Raw genomic sequence first — 17989 nt, 5'->3', positions numbered from 1 at the left:
ACATTAACTTTTCTATAGATTCCTTCCTGTCCATTGTCTCTTAACTTTAGCAGCTGGGGATAGCAGTCAGGATCTCTGATGGAAAAGTAGGATTTTAGAGATTCCATGATACAGTTGATTCCTCTGGTTATTTATTTATTTATTTATTTATGGAAATAAAACATCACTTTGACATTTCACATAATTTTCTCATCCCCTTTGACAGATTACTGTCCTCACCAGGCAGTCTCATTATGGGTACTTGAAGTTCAGGAGTGTTTTCCCTTGTTCCAAATTAGGAGCTCAACATTTAACATATTAGAAAGGAGGCTCATTATATTAGATTCCCTGTTCCGCTCAATCCACCACTTTGGATAGTGTAGTGTCAACATGGACACGTGCAGTAGTAGCAGGAACCATATACAGTACAAGGAATTTTTAAAAACCTTAGGGGGTCCTCTCCACACTCCAGAAGTAATTAACTTGTTCGATTACATTGGCCCTTTTGACATTTTCTATAGTGTTTAACAAGCGGAACAATTTGCTGGCTTTTTCAAAGGTTACTTTGCAATACTTCTGCTCTCTAAAACTGTAGCTGCACTGCAGGATAGCCTGGGTTTTTGTTTTTTCAGCATTTTGATCCATGGCCTTTTCTTTTTCTATGTATTGTAGGTAATCAGGAATTGTGTAACACAGAACACACAAGAAAAAGTTTAAAAGGAGCAAGGGGAAGATTAGGGTGGGGCTGAGCAGCCACTCAACTCTGCCTGTACATAGAAACTGATGGCAAAAGCATACCCTCCAACATTTCTCCAATGAAAATAGGGATGTCCCATTCCATAATGATAATTTATACCCCACACATCTTACTGGGTTTCCCCAGCCTCTCTGGGTAGCTTCCAACATATATTAAAAAGACAATAAAACAGTAAACATTTAAAAATGCTTCCATATTCAAGATTGCCTTCAGACAGCTTGGGGGGTCAGATAACTCCATATCCCCAGTGAAAATAGGGGCATCCTACCACACCCTCCAACATTTATCCAATGAAAATAGGGATGTCCTAAGGAAAAGCAGGACCTTCCGGAATCAAATCAGAAACTGGGACAGCTTCTCTAAATCAGGGATGTCCCTGGAAAATAGGGACACTTGGAGGGTCTGCAAAAGCAAGAGGCTAGAGTGTTGGACTAGAGTCTGGGATATGAACTGGTAATGATGGACTAGAAACAAAAGCTTGGGGTCATAGTAGCTCAATGCAGAGGTTGACCCAGTGTGCAGCAGCTGGAACAAAAGGCCAATTTAATGCTAGGGATTATTAGTAATTGAAAATAAAAGTGCTGATATCATAAAACTGTTATAAAAATCTATGTTGCGGCCACCCTGGGAATAATAATAATAATAATAATAATAATAATAATAATAATAATAATAATTTATTATTTGTACCCCGCCCATCTGGCTGGGTTTCCCCAGCCACTCTGGGTGGCTTCCATAGAAACCAAAAATACAGTAAAATATCACAGATTAAAAACTTCCCTGAACAGGGCTGCCTTAAGATGTCTTCTAAATGTCAGGTAGTTATATATCGCTTTGACATCTGATGGGAGGGCGTTCCACAGGGCAGGTGCCACTACCGAGAAGGCCCTCTGCCTGGTTCCCTGTAGCTTTGCTTCTTGCAATGAGGGAACCGCCAGAAGGCCCTCGGCACTGGACCTCAGCGTCCTGGCAGAACGATGCGGGTGGAGACGCTCCTTCGGGTATACTGGGCCGAGGCCGTTTAGGTCTTTAAAGGTCAACACCAGCACTTTGAATTGTGCTCGGAAACGTACTGGGGGCCAATGTAGGTCTTTCAAGACCGGTGTTATGTGGTCTCGGCGGCCGCCCCCAGTCACCAGTCTAGCTGCTGCATTCTGGATTAGTTGTAGTTTCCGAGTCACCTTCAAAGGTAGCCCCACGTAGAGCGCATTGCAATAGTCCAAGCGGGAGATAACTAGAGCATGCACCACTCTGGCGAGACAGTCTGCGGGCAGGTAGGGTCTCAGCCTGCGTACCAGGTGGAGTTGGTAGACAGCTGCCCTGGATACAGAATTGACCTGCGCCTCCATGGACAGCTGTGAGTCCAAAATGACTCCCAGGCTGCGCACCTGGTCCTTCAGGGGCACAGTTACCCTATTCAGGACCAGGGAGTCCTCCACACCAGCCCGCCCCCTGTCCCCCAAAAACAATACTTCTGTCTTGTCAGGATTCAACTTCAATCCATTAGCCGCCATCCATCCTCCAACCGCCTCCAGGCACTCACACAGGACCTTCACCGCCTTCACTGGTTCTGATTTGAAAGAGAGGTAGAGCTGGGTATCATCTGCGTATTGATGGACACCCAGTCCAAACCCCCTGATGATCTCTCCCAGCGGCTTCATATAGATGTTAAAAAGCATGGGGGAGAGGACGGAACCCTGAGGCACCCCACAAGTGAGGGCCCAGGGGTCTGAACACTCATCCCCCCCCCACCACTTTCTGAACACGGCCCAGGAGGAAGGAGCGAAACCACTGTATAACAGTGCCCCCAGCTCCCAGCCCCTCTAGACGGTCCAGAAGGATGTTATGGTCAATTGTGTCAAAGGCCGCTGAGAGATCCAGCAGAACCAGGAAACAACTCTCACCTTTGTCCCTAGCTCGCCGGAGATCATCAACCAGCGCGACCAAGGCGGTTTCAGTCCCATGGTGAGGCCTGAATCCCAATTGGAAGGGATCCAAATGGTCTGCATCCTCCAGGCGTGCCTGGAGTTGTTCATCAACCACAATTCAAAGTGTTGGTGCTGACCTTTAAAGCCCTAAACGGCCTCGGTCCAGTATACCTGAAGGAGCGTCTCCACCTCCATCGTTCTACCCGGACACTGAGGTCCAGCACCGAGGGCCTTCTGGCGGTTCCCTCACTGCGAGAAGCCAAGTTACAGGGAACCAGGCAGAGGGCCTTCTCGGTAGTGGCGCCCTCCCTGTGGAACGCCCTCCCACCAGATGTCAAAGAGAACAACAACTACCAGACTTTTAGAAGACATCTGAAGGCAGCCCTGTTTAGGGAAGCTTTTAATGTTTGATGTATCATAGTATTTTAATATTCTTTTGGAAGCCGCCCAGAGTGGCTGGGGAAACCCAGCCAGATGGGCGGGGTATAAATAATAAATTATTATTATTATTATTATTACGTGCTCAATCACCTTGCCCAAGAATGGAAGATTTGAGACTGGGCGATAGTTGGCCATACTGGCCGGGTCTAAAGATGGTTTTTTAAGAAGCGGTTTAATGACCGCCTCTTTCAGCGGATCTGGGAATGTTCCCTCACAGAGGGAAGCATTCACCACCCCGCAGAGCCCATCGCCCAGCCCTTCCCGGCTTGCTTTTATTAGCCAGGATGGGCAAGGATCAAGGAGACAGGTGGTTGGTTTCACGCGTCCAAGCAGCCTGTCCACATCCTCGGGGGTAACGGATTGAAATTGATTCCATGCAACTTGACCAGACAGAGCTCTAGCACTCTCCCGCCCCGGCCCTGCTCCCACGGTGGTGTCTAGCTCCTTCCGAATATGAGTGATTTTATCTGCAAAAAACTTTGCAAAATCGTTGCAGGAGATCTTGGGGTCTTTACAAGGCCCCGGTGGTAAAGGTGGTTCCGTTAAATTGCGAACCACCTGAAAGAGTCTCCTGCTACTATTTTCTGCAGATGCAATAGAGGCGGTGAAGAAATATTGTGTACAGCTCTAATTGCATCACCTCGAAAAGGATATTGTAGAGCTGGAAAAGGTTCCAAATAAGAAAACCTGAATGAGGAAATGTTGCAGCATTTGGGACTTTTTAGTCAGAGGAAGACGAGAAGTTCATAAAATGGTACATGGCATAGAGAAGGCGAAGAGATAGAAGCTCATAGCTCATGGACATCCAATGAAGGTGATTGCTGGAAGATCCAGTAAAGAGAAAAGACAGGACTTCTTCACACAGTGCATAGTTAAATAGTGGAACTCACTTCCGCAAGAGGCAATGATGCCCAGCAATCTAGATGGCTTGAAAAGAGGATTAGACAATTTCATGAAGGAGATGGCTATCAATGGCCACTAGCCATGCTGGCTGTGCTCTGCTTCCACAGCTGGAGGCAGCAATGCTTCTCAATGCCAGTTGCTGGAAACCACAGGAGGGAAGAGTGCCCTTGTGCTCCAGTAATGCTTGCAGATTTCCCACAGACATCTGATTGGCCACTGTGAGAACAGGATGCTGGACTTGATGGGCCATTGGCTTGATCCAGCAGGCTCTTCTTATGCTCTCATGGTCCCATAAACAAATACAATTTATTGCCCCATATCCATATCTTGGTGATGCGTGAGAGAGAAGGAACAAAAGAAAGATCAAAAGCTTTAGTTTAGTGCTGCTTTTCCACACTGAATTGTGCTCAAAGTGGCTTACAACAAACACTTTCGGGGGGATTTTAGTTGGGGGGGGAAAGAGAGAGAAAATGGTTAAAACGGGATAAAAATCAAAAATTCAACAGAGTTCACATAAAATCAATCATTCAACAAAAATAAATGCAGTGCAGAAGGGGTGGGATCTTCTAACCAATTTGCAGTTGGCACCCCCCTCCCAAAGAAAGTGCTGGAAGGAGCAATGATGGTGAGTCCTCTTCCCCAGCCTACTAGACATTCCAGAAGCTATTACTAGTCTTACAGAACTTAAAGAGGAGGCTTTAAATGTGTTGTCTCTCAAGCCCAAAAGCCAAAAAAAAACTCAGTAGCATTTAGTTATTGATTCAGCGGGTGTAGCTGTATTATTTTTTCTCCTGACAGGTCCTTTTTCAAGAGACGATGCCCAACGGTAGCATAGAAACTCTTCTTCCTAGAAATGATAAAATCTCTTCCAAAATGAACCTGTAGTGCAAACAAATGGATGTTGTTATAGGAGCTCACATCTTCACTGCACAGAAATTCATAGGGATCCAAGAAAGTTGTGGCCATTGGTTCATTTAACAAACAAAAAAAAAAAATGGGGATTCTGGTTTGCTTAGCTAGTTGTTGAGCTATCCTGGAAATAAATTAACCTAAGAGCCATGCATCTGAGGTTGAGTCTTTATTGTATTTTTCTATCTTACCAGGTTTGTCGACACTACAAGCTGTACTGGACACTGCAGCTGAAAAGAAATGGCAAGTGACTGCTATAAATGTGGGCAACATTAATAATGACAGAAAAGATGAAACATACCGCTCATTGTTTCGGGATCTGGAGGTAAAAAGAGAAAGGCGAGTTATTCTCGACTGTGAACGGGATAAAGTCAACGACATTGTAGACCAGGTTTGCTTTCCTCTATTTTTTAATGCCTAACAGTGTAAGCGTATATGAAATGCTCCCATCATGATTTATCATCACAATTTATTTGTGTTGGGTCCAGCGTTGGTAATAAAATTGCATTTTTTTTGCATACTTCGGCAATGACAAGAACATTCTGATAACGCTGATGCATGGAGCAGAAAATCCAGTTCATCAGATTTTTTAGAAATCAAATTTCTATTGTGGTTAATAAATGCTCTCGGTGTTTAATGCACAGTTCTCAGTTTCACAGTAACTTGGATCCAAAGGATCCATGTATGAGCATACGGTGCTTTCGCTTACACCTGGATAGGAGGAAATTGCTGATTCCCACCCTTGGCTGTTCTGCCGGGGCAGAGAGCAGGAAGGGCTTAGCTGGTTATAAACTGGCCCCACTGCCACCACCTGTTGGCATTGAGCCCAATCTGGGTTCAAGATTACACCAGATCCAGGCTAGCTGCTCTGTGCTGTGAGTGATGGGGCTGTAGATGCAGCAGTGGCTGCTCCACTCTGTCACTTCCCACTTATACCTGGCTGGGATTAGAATTGCTCTGTTACTCACCTGGAGCTGAGCAGATTGAAAAGCTTTTGAGCTGGAGTGGAAAGTGAATCTGTGGGCTGAAGGCTTTAGGTAGAATGCCTTGCTTCCATCCTTTCTCAACACAAGACCTTTTCATTTTGGCACTTCATCAAATGAAGTCCTCTATAAGACGCCTATTATGTACTTCTGACCATCAGAGAAGATTAAAAGGATGATACCTGAAATGAAACGTGGATGCCTTGGTTTGATCAATGGTAAATTAAAAGATACTCAGTCTGATCTATACTACCTAGTTAACTTGAAGTACTTGGAGTGTAGCCTGTTTAGCTCCATTGACATTTATAGGACTAAATCAGAAAAAAATAAACAGACCCCAAGTTCTTTAGCTTATTGCAGAACAGGTTGTACTTCTTCCATAACAGTAACTGTGGGTTTTTTTCCTAGGGAAGGCTAGCAGTTGGCTCATCCTCTTTTTGAGCCTGTGAATAATGCAATAATGCTTCTGTAACACAGGGCACAGAAGAGATTTCAAAGCTCAGTTGGTTAGAGTGTGGTGCAGATAACGCCAAGGTTGCAGGTTGAATCCCCGTATGGGACAGCTGCATATCCCTGCATTGCTGGGGGTTGGACCAGATGATCCTCAGGGTCCTTTCCAATGCTACAATTCTGTGATTCTAAGACAGATATAGAATGGCTAGCCCTTGTGTTAGCACTATATATGAATAATATAGCATACTTGTGGGAATTGCAATGTCATACCCACACCATATAGTTATAACACATTACTCCACCATGAAGAATCCTGAAAAATTCCCTTCACCCTTAACAAACTACAGCTCCCAGGATTATTTGGAGGAAGCCATGTGTTTTAAATGTGCTTTAACTGTATACTGTCAATGTGACCAAAATGTTTCATTGTATCCTGGCCCAGTGCCAGAACTGCTTTTCTACTGGTCAGTCAGGCACCCTATCGTTCAGTGGCAGTCCTACATTTTGGGGGCCCTGAAGCTTGAACTATCATGGGGGCCCCTTCACAACTAGCAACAAGGTCTGGATAACCACTGTCATCTTCTTCAAGGGGGTTGTTCTATGACAGATCAGCATAATATTATTTTTTTTAAAAAAATTAAGTACAGTGGTACCTCGGGTTAAGTACTTAATTCGTTCCAGAGGTCCGTTCTTAACCTGAAACTGTTCTTAAACTGAAGCACCACTTTAGCTAATGGGGCCTCCTGCTGCCGCTGCACCGCTGAAGCACAATTTCTGTTCTCATCCTGAAGCAAAGTTCTTAACCTGAAGCACTATTTCTGGGTTAGCGGAGTCTGTAACCTGAAGTGTATGTAACCCGAGGTACCACTGTACTACACCTCAGATTTTGCTTCAGATTGCTGTACCGCGACCCTTACCTTTACAACATTTGTGCTTTTGGCTTTCAAACTTTGGGATTGTTGAGATATATACAACAAAAAATTAATCCGTTTGAACTGTGTGATTCAAATTGGGTCTACCAGACCTAATTGTTTTAAGCAATGTGGACTAAAGTCGCTTCTGGGACCCTCTGGGATTAGGGGCCCTGAAGCTTAAGCTTCCTTTGTTCATAGTAGATCCACCCCCCGGGTCAGGCTTGCTCTCTCCCAGGGATAATACAAGCTTTAAGGAGCTCAGTCAGGCCAATTCACTGACCCTCAACAAAGCCGCTGAGCATACTTAGTCTTCACTGAATAGTTCTTTGGGTATCGGCTGCCATTTTATACTCACATTGGAGAAACCCCGTTAAACTCAGCGGATGTATACATGTATAGGAGTTACATACAGATATATTTTTACTTTCAATTATTTTTAGGACTGGGCCAGAATTGTGCCCAGTTTTGCAGGGCCATTCACCACCTTGTGAATTGAAGAGGTGTTCTCTTCAGCATTCCTAGGAACCCTGAGAATAGGCCTTGTGGGGAGGAGGCTGGCTGGACATTTTAGAAAGTGCTGTCCAATTCTCCATTAACAACAATAAAGATCCCACAGCCACCTTGTACAGTGACTAAGGAAAGTGCAGGCCTTATTGAAAACAAGCAATATATATATGGAATTCATAATACGCCCTGCCCTATTTGAGATCTTGTTGGGTTTCCCCACCCCAAAAATGCCCTCCACAAAGCCTTCAAAAGATTCAGCCCAGAACCATATATTTTCCAGTGTAATCCATAATTAATCCCACATTATTTTATGAAGTGTTTCTTCTAGTATATGTGCCATTTCCCTAATCAGATAAATTATATATTTCTCTTGCAGGTTATTACAATTGGAAAGCATGTCAATGGATACCACTACATCATTGCAAATTTGGTAAGTTAATTTAATACTAATAACCACAACTTAGCTCTCAGATATTAAAGTGGGGTTTGTTTGTTTGTTTGTTTGTTTGTCTGTTTTTGGGGGTAATTTTATATGATATAGTTCATTGACAGACTAGATTGCTGTCTAGAAAACATCTTATAGAGCTGTTAATAATTTGAAGTAGAGGAGGTATCCATGGATCATATCAGAATTGCGTGAAATGATCATCCCCCTATCTAACAAGCCAGTTTTCCCATTCTGCCTTGCCCATTCCTCTTACTCGCCCATCTCTTCTCATATTCCTCTTCTAACCCATTTACTGTAGCCCGTTATTTTCCATGTGTTTATTCCACATGGATATCAGGGATCAGGAATATGCCTGCTGGTCCTATTTCTGACATGATGCACGATGCTGCCCTTTCCCATGACATTTGTGCATTGAGTGGTCATGTCAGAGAAGGTACCATGAGCCCAAGACCTTCTAGTTCTTTTTTTATGGCTTACTGTTAAATCATAAATGGATCAATAAGGTTACTGTTACTTCTGACAGTCAAAAAATATGATGCAAATGGCCTTCTGAACATGCATAGACTACAGGTGCTTCCTTCTCGCAGCAGTTCTTCCTCACACAAATCTACTCCTGAAGACCAATGCATTCCCTGTATGGCAGTCTCTATTTCCCTGAGCTCTTAAAGGTGAATGACAAGGCAGACAGCCAATGTAACTCTTGGAAGTCTGCAGTAATTTTTGTTGAAAAGAGAAGAAACCCTTATGTGAGGAAAAGTTTTATGAGTCAAATGTGTATGTGAACCTTTTAGTGTTAATGTTTTTCTTACTAAAATATGACAGAAAAGTTGAATAACTGGCCAACTGACCAATGTGTTCAATGCCTAGGGATTTACTGATGGAGACTTATCAAAAATACAGTTTGGAGGAGCCAACGTATCAGGTTTTCAGATAGTGGACTATGATGATCCCCTGGTGTCAAAATTTATACAGCGCTGGTCAACATTAGAAGAAAAAGAATATCCAGGAGCACATACTAGTACAATCAAGGTACACTTTTGCTAATACACTTGGACTAGGGTATACTGTGGGAAAGAAGTGTTTGTTGTCGTAGTTGTCACACTAATAATGAATTCTAGAAGAACAGTTTTGTGAATCTATTCTAGAAAAAATTGATAAACCTGTGGAAGATTGAAGACTAATAATTTTGATGAGGCATTAGCTCTCACAGACTAGTGCCCACTTCATCAGTTGCATGAACAACTATCCCATGTGGCAGAGTCAAAGGATAGCAGTGGTTGTGTCACATTTCTGTGAAAAATGGACTACTGTGCTCAGAATTCATATGAAATAAAAGCAATAACTCCTTCATAACAGAAGTCACTTATGAAAATAGTCTTCCTTGCTAATGTCCTAAAGCAGGTCCATTACGTTCTGTGATGCAAAAGACACCCCCAGTCTTGACTGAATCAGAATTCGATAGAATTTAATTTTATATACATGTTTCAGACTGAGAAGGCGTAATGGCCCAAGGGAAGGTATGTCGTATCTGTGACTTAAAATAGAAGAACCTCAACACTGTGAGAAAGATTTAGTGATTAAAGGGGAAAGGAAAAAGAGAAAGATGGTATGAGCTATGGTGGTTAGATATTAGTTGCTTCTTGCCTAGTGCTGCTTTTAAATTTTCATATTCCACACATGTTCAGTAGAATATTCATTTATTGAATTCCATTGCCAGTGTGAAGCATGGTTTATGCAGGTAGCTTAAAGGCAGGTACGTAGCTGTTGCACTTCCCAATTGCCTTTCCCCTCCTGCTTCTAGTAAGCTGCAGTGACACCAGTTGTGGAAGGCTATTGCCGTAGCTCTGCCCCACCAGGCAAGTCCTACCTTCCCATCCCTCCACACTTGGCAGCCTCTGCTGTACAGAAGAGCCTTCCATAAGAGGAGGGGTCTCTAAACATTATTTGTTTAGAGTTGTTAGAAGAGCTGTAGATTCTGAAAGCTGTTGGTGACAAGAGGATGAAAATTTTGGCATTCTGTATGGCTCTTTTTCTTCCCCACTCAGCCCCACTGACATAATTAGGCATTGTTCTTCCAGAAGCAGTTTCTATAACCTTCTTTATTTCCCCTCCTTCCACCTTTGGCAGAACATTCAAAATTATTGAATCAAAATTGGTTCTGGCAAGTAGGTTCATTTTCATTCAAAAATAGAGAAATATTTCCAATGTGCATATTTAATTCAGTTTATGTAAACTGGGGCAACTTCAACACAGAACTTGGATGAAAAGGAGTGCAGAGCATATTTATGAAATGCTAGCAACGGAGACTGCTTATTTATTTATGACATTTCTATGCTGCTCCAAAGCACAGAGATCTCTGGGCAGCTTCAACAAATAAATTAATTTAAAAAGCCATTGCAATACAAAATTAAAAATAAAACTCCAACATCACAAATGGCATAAATGCAGTTTTAAAAAAACACAAACCCAAAACACATCATACCCCAAAGTTGAAAAATATATTTAAAACCTGAGGTGACCAGACTGCAGGAGTTATTTTAAAAGCTTTGGTGACCACAAAGGTATTCACCTGAAGCTAAAAAGACCACAAAGATCAAATCAGACAAGAAGTCGTAGGAAATCTGTTCCATAACCAGGTTGACCAGGTGGTTATCTGCCTCAACTCGAACAGCAAGGCTACTCAGAGCACGACTTTCTCCACCTTGATATCCCAAGTTACTAAAGCTCAGTAAAAACTATACCTTTCAAGAATATTTCATCACCAAAAGAATTCTGGGCACTGCAGTTTACGCCTCACAGTGTTACAGTTACTAGCAACCCATAACACACTACGGTTCCCAGAATTCTTTGAGGGGAGAAATGTGCTTTGAATGTGCTTTAAAGATATAGTGTGTACAGAGAAGCAGAAATATGACAGCCTCACCCCAGTACCAAAGTACAGCTCCAGAAATATTTTGCAATTCAGACTCGTCGTTTGATAGCAATCACTACTTGTCCTCAAGTTGCCTCCAGTTCCCCTTCAGTACATTTCCACAAGGAAACACACAAGGCCACTTTCTGTTGTGAGCACGATAAGCAATAGAATATGACTGACATAAATCAGTATGTCATATTACAACACAAGGATGTGAGATATAGTACTAAATGGAAAGAGACATTTCCAACCCAATTCACACCCTCAAAAAATGCATTTTAAAGGGAGTATTGTTTATTTATTTAGAACAGTCTTCAGAGTTTGTTTCTAACATTATATTTTTCAGGATTCAAACTACCTCCCCTTTTGATTTCTTAAAACGTTGGTGGAAAAAGGAATGAAAGTCCTGCAGACTCTGTCCCTTGCGCTATAGTAATTTATTTCTATTGTTGTAGATAAAAGAAAGAGAGAGAGAAGGGTCCATTGATTTTCAGTCTGCCATCTCACAGGTCCCAGTTTGCACAATCTTCTGCTGTGCCTATGCAGAGAGATTGGTAAGTGGCCTGCACAGAATGAACCAATGATAGTGCAGGTCACCATATGATGGCACATCGCTTTACTACTACAGCATAGTTTGGGATTCCTTAGATTATTAAAGCCCCAAAGTCTGAAAGACCAAGTTCTTCCCTACAGACCCTCTCAGCAGAGGTTGCCCTCTTGGTAATGCTACCACCCTCAGAGTGTGTGGGGCTGGGGGAGTGAGCCAGGAAATAGCATTTTCTGTGGTAGCCCCTACGTTGTTGTTGTTATTTATTAAATGTATTGGTTGATCTTCTTTGCAAGGTAACTCAAAGCAAGTTGCAATATATAAATAGACTCATTCTTTAAAACTGGCATAAAAGAAAACAAGAATCTTAAAGACAAAGCTATTTTGAAAAGGCAGGATTTAAAAACTCCACCCACACAAGGAGGCCACAGATAATTATAGATTAATTATAGAATTGTATAAGTTGTAGAATTCCCTCTCACACAGAGGTAGGTCTGCCACCTTCGTTGTACAGTGATCTACGATATCCTTCTGAGTCAACCACAGATTTTCTGTCTCTGAATATAAGAGATAAGGCAGCACAAGTAAAGCACTTTTTTTCCTGGATAATGTGACTGAAAAGCCAGTTGCCAGAATGTCATCTCCTCTGAAATAAGGCGAGCTGTTAAAATGGAGAACTTCAGCTCTCTGCTTGTCAATAGATTTCTGTTTCAGTGGAGGCATTTTTAACACAGCCTAACAGTAATCATGGTGGGAACCAGATGTTCCAAGCAGTTTACATTAATTTAAAAGCAATTTTGTTATAGTGCATGGTTGCTTCGGGTTGCTGTTGGTTTGTTGTTGTTTTTTTGCTCTACTGCAGTCTTAAGGTTACCTGAAGGCAGCATTTATTTAAGGTAGGATGTAAGGTAGCATTTATTTTGTCAGCATGTGTGATTTAGAACCCTCTTCAATCAAAAGAATATGTCAGAGGCAGAAAGGGAAGCAGGGATGGTTCAGCTTCCTCTGAGACAAGCAAAATAAATTTTAAAGAATTGCCTGTAAAATGCTTTAAGCAAAAGTTAGAGAGGGGAGGATGATTGTGACATCATATCCTTTCTCTTATTTCCTTCCATTGATGCTTTTTACCAGTATTGCTACTTCTTGCCTCTCAGCAATGCAGACGAGGCTCAGTCACACTTTTCATAAGGCCACTACTTCTGACTCTTTTCTCCAGAATTTCTCAGACTAGTTTTATGCTTCCCCTCCCCAGTTATTGCCTTTTTCTTCCACTGGACATGCCATGTAAACTAGCAGTATGATAATATTATGCTTATTGATGGAAATGGCATCAGATCTGTTTGGCCCTCCCTTGCCCCATCTTTGACTTTTACATCTGTGGAAAGGTTGTGCTGCCCTCCATTTTACAATCATGACCAAATGTTACTTAGGTACGACATCAACGTCAGTGTAATGGTTTTTCGGATGCCACTTCTCAGGGTACAGCAACACACCTGCAGTGTCCTGATGCATTTGAAAACTTTCTTCCAAATATTTAATTTGCTATCTCTGTGTGAGTTTTGCAATGAAAGAAGTGGGATTTGAGCTTGGACCTGGCCAGCCAGAAAAAGATGGAAAGATGGAAAAGGGGAGGGTGTTTGAAAATGAGGAAGGGATTGGTTCTGCAATGAGGAAGGGCAAATAAAGTTTGAAGCTGCATATTTCAGGGAATCAAATTCTTGGAAAGATGGGGGGGGGGGAATTGTCTGGCTTCTCATCTTTGCTCCCAGTGGGTGTCTGGCAACATTTTGTATGATCTTAAACTCCTCAATTAATTATTTTATCTTCTGGAACAATTTGAACTCAACCTCCCCACTGCTGTTTGTTTTGTTTTAGGGTTGTGAAACTGACTATATTAATAGAGCAGGGCAAGGCAGGCAGGGAGGATTTCTCCTGATCAGGCATAGGACTTACACAGCCTGATCAGACACATGTTCCCTAAGTGGTAAAGCTGCCTTGGCCCATCCCATGGTCTTATTTCTCTTCCTTCTTTGGTGCTTGCAGCAGAACCTGGAAATGACTGCAGTAGCAAATACCCTCCCTTCCACGCATGCCCAGGACTGTGCAGAAAGTGGCACCTGTGGAGGAAGAGGAGGTGGCGATGGGAGGGGGGAGCCAGTCAGTCTCTTCCATATCCTCCCCTGGGCTGTGTTACATTCCCCCTGTGTCCACCCCACACACCCCTGAAGTGATGCTGAGATTGCTCTAGCCCTCCTTGCCCCGAGCAGGGGCTGTAATTTCCAATGCCTTTCATTTATATGCTCCTTCTTAGATGCATGCCCATACTTAGGTTGAAGCAAATGCTAGTGTAAATCTGTTTTGAGAATGTGGTCCTCCAGGCCTGTCTATGTGGCCCTTGGGACTTTCTACAGACTACACCAATCCTTCTCCCTGATTGCTTTTGCCTGGCTGGAATGGGTCTGTGAACTGTGAACATGTCTCTTGCTTCCCTGGATGGAGGGGTGTGTGGTTTGTGTGTGTATAGAAACTTTGGGCTTTTGCATAGCTGGAATGTAACCAGCCAGAATGTAGTTCAGTGGTAAGAGTCCTATCCATTCTGTAATGTTTGGCCATTGAGCTATGATGTGCACGAAATGATTTGGGAGAAGTGGGTTATGCGTTTAAAGTGTGACCTTTCTCCTTCTTTTCAAAAACACAATTTAAAGCCACAAGCTTTGACAGCAGCTTAGGAGGTGTGGTGGCATCACCACACCTACGACTACTTCTGCTGTTGCATCACAGAGCACCTGGAGGAAGGACATGAGCTTCAACTACTTGGCAAGCAGGCTAGAAACTGCTCAATTTTATTAAAAGACACAGATGACCCAGTATGTTGAACCTTAGTTCAAGGGACTGGGCAAGAGCATCTTCTACTTTTGCAGCTCTGCTAATATCCTATTTCCATGCAGATGCATTTAGGGTTTTGAGAAAATGGGATAAAACACTACGAGATCTACTTGGGCAATTAGGAAATGATAGGAAAGAGCAACCACAGAATAAATCTAAAGCCTTGTGCTACACTTTTTAATACTGACACTTTGTTCTTGAATCATTAATCAGTGTATACAGGGATGAAAATATTACATCCATACACTTAACTTTGTATAAAGGTCACAGGCCTAGAAAATAAACCACCCTACTGTTTTGTAATTAATACTAGCTAGGACTACGCGTCATAAACCATTTTATATTTGCCTCAAGACTGCAGTTATTTCAGGGTGCATATAAGTGATTACAGTAGCAGCAGGAGAAATTGCCTATCTCAGCGGTGTGCTCTAGCATAATTTAGTTACTGACTAGTCTCCGAGCAAGCAACGCTAAATCATTCCAGCAAAAGATTAAATTTGGAAAATTTTGATCTATACTGTACTCCATACATGATCAATGAATACGTGATCAAGAGAGAAGGGCAGATGGCAGCCGTAAATGCTTCTGAGCACACAAACACCCCATTGCGTTATAGTGCCGGCTTTGCTTTTCTGGATAGAAAAGGAAGTTGCTCAAAGTAGATAGTTCACCCCTCTGTGGGGGTGTCTAAGATAGATACTCAAGTGGGGAATTTTTTTCACCATGGGAGCGACTCCTGAAATGTATCATCTCATCCATAGGAGTCTTCTGACCCACGCCCTTTCTGTTTAAGGTGAAAGGATAAACAGATGTTCACCATTCATGCTACTGCTGGATTCCAATACTAGCGGAAGTTGATGCAGTGACAGGAGTCTGGTAGGCTGAAAATGACAAGGAACAAGATTATACAAGGAAAAGGCATTCGCTGGCATGATGCCTGAACCAGGAGCTTAAGATCAAGTGCCATAATAAAACCTTGCCATAGCTTTTAGGTTTTTTTTTGTGCAAACTGATGAAGCAAACACCCTGTACATGTTCCCAGTAGTATTTACTGTTGGCTGTTTGTATTACAACTAGATTTTTTACAGTTAATCTTCAAACTGCACTAAAGGTTGGCATCTCGTTATTGGCCCTGAAACACAAACTCCTCTCCAAGTATTAGATGCAGACTTTACAAAACTCTTGAAAATTCTCTCCTGGGAGCTTTTAAGTAGGGAAAGTGAACTTGTATATTCTGATATAATAAAAACTATAGGAAGGCCAGTTTCACTAAATCATTGTCTTATTAGGCACGCTGTAAGTGTGGCAAAACATTTCTGTTATTACAAGAAAAAAATATCCAAATGATGGCAGACTCTTTAAATCTTTACGAGGTGCAGAAAATTGAAGTATCTGTGTGAACAAGATTTTCATGCTTCCAGCTGTTGAGCAGCCGCTGCAAGATTCTAAAGAATTATTTTCAAATCCTAACTTTTCTATAGATTATGGTTAGGAACACTGGGCTTTACATTATACTTTACATTATGCTGAGTCTATCCTCTTAGCTCAGTGGTTCTCAACCTTGGGTCCCCAGATGTTTTTGGCCTACAATTCCCATGATCCCTAGCTCACAGGACCAGTGGTCAGGGATGATGGGAGTTGTAGGTCAAAAACATCTGGGGACCCAAGGATGAGAAAGGCTGTAGACTTAGCTCAACATCAGGGGTTGTCAATGTGGCGCTCTCCAGATGTTGTGGACTCCATCTCCCATCATCCCTGATGCTGGCTGAGGCTGATGAGAGTTCACCATGCCTAGGACTGGGCTGCCAAGTCCTCTCCTTTGATACCATAGCTGGAGGGTGGATAAAGCAGCATGTTGCACAGTGCCTAGCTCCTGTTGAATCTAGGACCCAGGGACTTTCCGGTGTGATTTTCTCAGGGAGCTGCTGGCAGCTGCTGCTCCCCTTGTCATTGCTCATGGGGTTAGATTAGTTAGGACTGTATGCTGAACTGTCAACCTCATCACCACTAGGAGAACTTTCAACCTTAAGGGCTGGCAATGAAAGATAGCGTATGGGAGCTGTTCTGCTTTGCTGTAGGGACAACTTTTGCTCATCGCCACACATTTGCCAAGCACCAATGAGCAAGGTGAGCTTGATGATCATTCTGCTTTCCCCCAACCTGCTCACCTCTGCCCAGGCTCAACACCACATATCCACGTATCCTCATATCTCCCTCTCCCCCATCTGTCACTCAAGACAGTCTCAGCTACAGGATCCACAGAGTCCAAGATGGGCTGGATGTCTTGTGCTTGGGTCCTTCTTGCATCTGATTGGCCACTGTGAAAGCAGAATGCTGGACTAGATGAGCCACTAGATGATCCAGCAGGCTCTTCTTATATTCTTAGGGTTACCCCACATCTAATTATACGACCCCATTGTGTACAACTGCTGTAATTTTGGCTACATGAGTGATGCTACTTGGAGAACTGAATCATAATTAGCATAAAGGATGGGCTTACCAATGAGGTGACCTCCAGATGTTGATGGACTCTCTCAACAGCATGACCAATGACAGCATCTGGATGGCTGCAGGTTCTTCACCCTCAGCAGCTCCCCCAGTGTTGGGTAATGATAAGAAATACTCACTGAACTAAATCAGTTGTATGCATTGTGGAAAAATATAACCTCAAAGGGTGTGGAAATGATCTTTACTTTCCTCCCTTCTCTTTTAATTGATGCAATCAGTTACAAATAAGTACTGAAGGATAGTTTTCTTAACTTGTGCTTAATGAATTATATTTGCTCCTTTTCAGTACACATCAGCTCTGACCTATGATGCTGTCAAAGTGATGACTGAAGCTTTCCGTAACTTGCGTAAACAAAGGATTGAGATTACCAGAAGAGGAAATGCTGGAGACTGTCTTGCAAACCCAGCAGTGCCTTGGTCACATGGTGTAGAAATAGAAAGGGCACTGAAGCAGGTATTCATCCACGGTGTCCCCTACCGCTAAAGAAACAAAATAAGCTGGCTTCTTATTGAGGTCTCTTTGGAGAGACCACAAAAAAGGTTCACAGTAACGCTCCAGTTTGTGTCCCTTCTTGGCTTTGGACAAGGAAGAGTAGGAAAAGAACAAAGGGCATATGACTGAGACATGTGAACCAGCATGCTGCTCATTTGCAGTAAACAATAATTTTCTATTGTTTACTAAATGACTTCCTGAGGTATGCAAACCAGATCCTGGTTACATTTCCAGGATAAAAAATTCAGAAAATTCTACCATTTTCAGAGAGTTCATTATCTTTTAAAAGCTAAATTTTTACCACAAGTACTCCTCTTACTTTAAGTGTAAACATGAAAGATGTAAAGTAAAAGAATATAAACTATACTGAAAGACTCTACTTACCTTAAATTATTATCTTTGTTACATTTTTTTTAAAA

The 17989-nt window shown here is 42.5% G+C and overlaps 1 protein-coding gene across 1 annotated transcript in view; it reads left to right on the top strand.

Moving 5' to 3' along the window:
* Positions 1–17989, top strand: part of GRIA2 (glutamate ionotropic receptor AMPA type subunit 2) — an 81510-nt gene that overhangs the window by 42205 nt on the left and 21316 nt on the right. Inside the window, exons 4-6 of the mRNA XM_081021422.1 lie at positions 5112–5308; positions 8151–8204; positions 9090–9251. Coding sequence (XP_080877548.1) covers positions 5112–5308; positions 8151–8204; positions 9090–9251 — 413 coding nt within the window. The remainder of the gene's footprint in view (positions 1–5111; positions 5309–8150; positions 8205–9089; positions 9252–17989) is intronic.

Source organism: Podarcis pityusensis, assembly GCF_964106645.2.
Source record: "Podarcis pityusensis genome assembly, chromosome: 9".
Lineage (NCBI taxonomy): Eukaryota > Metazoa > Chordata > Lepidosauria > Squamata > Lacertidae > Podarcis > Podarcis pityusensis.
This window is presented reverse-complemented; position numbering and strand designations above follow the sequence as displayed.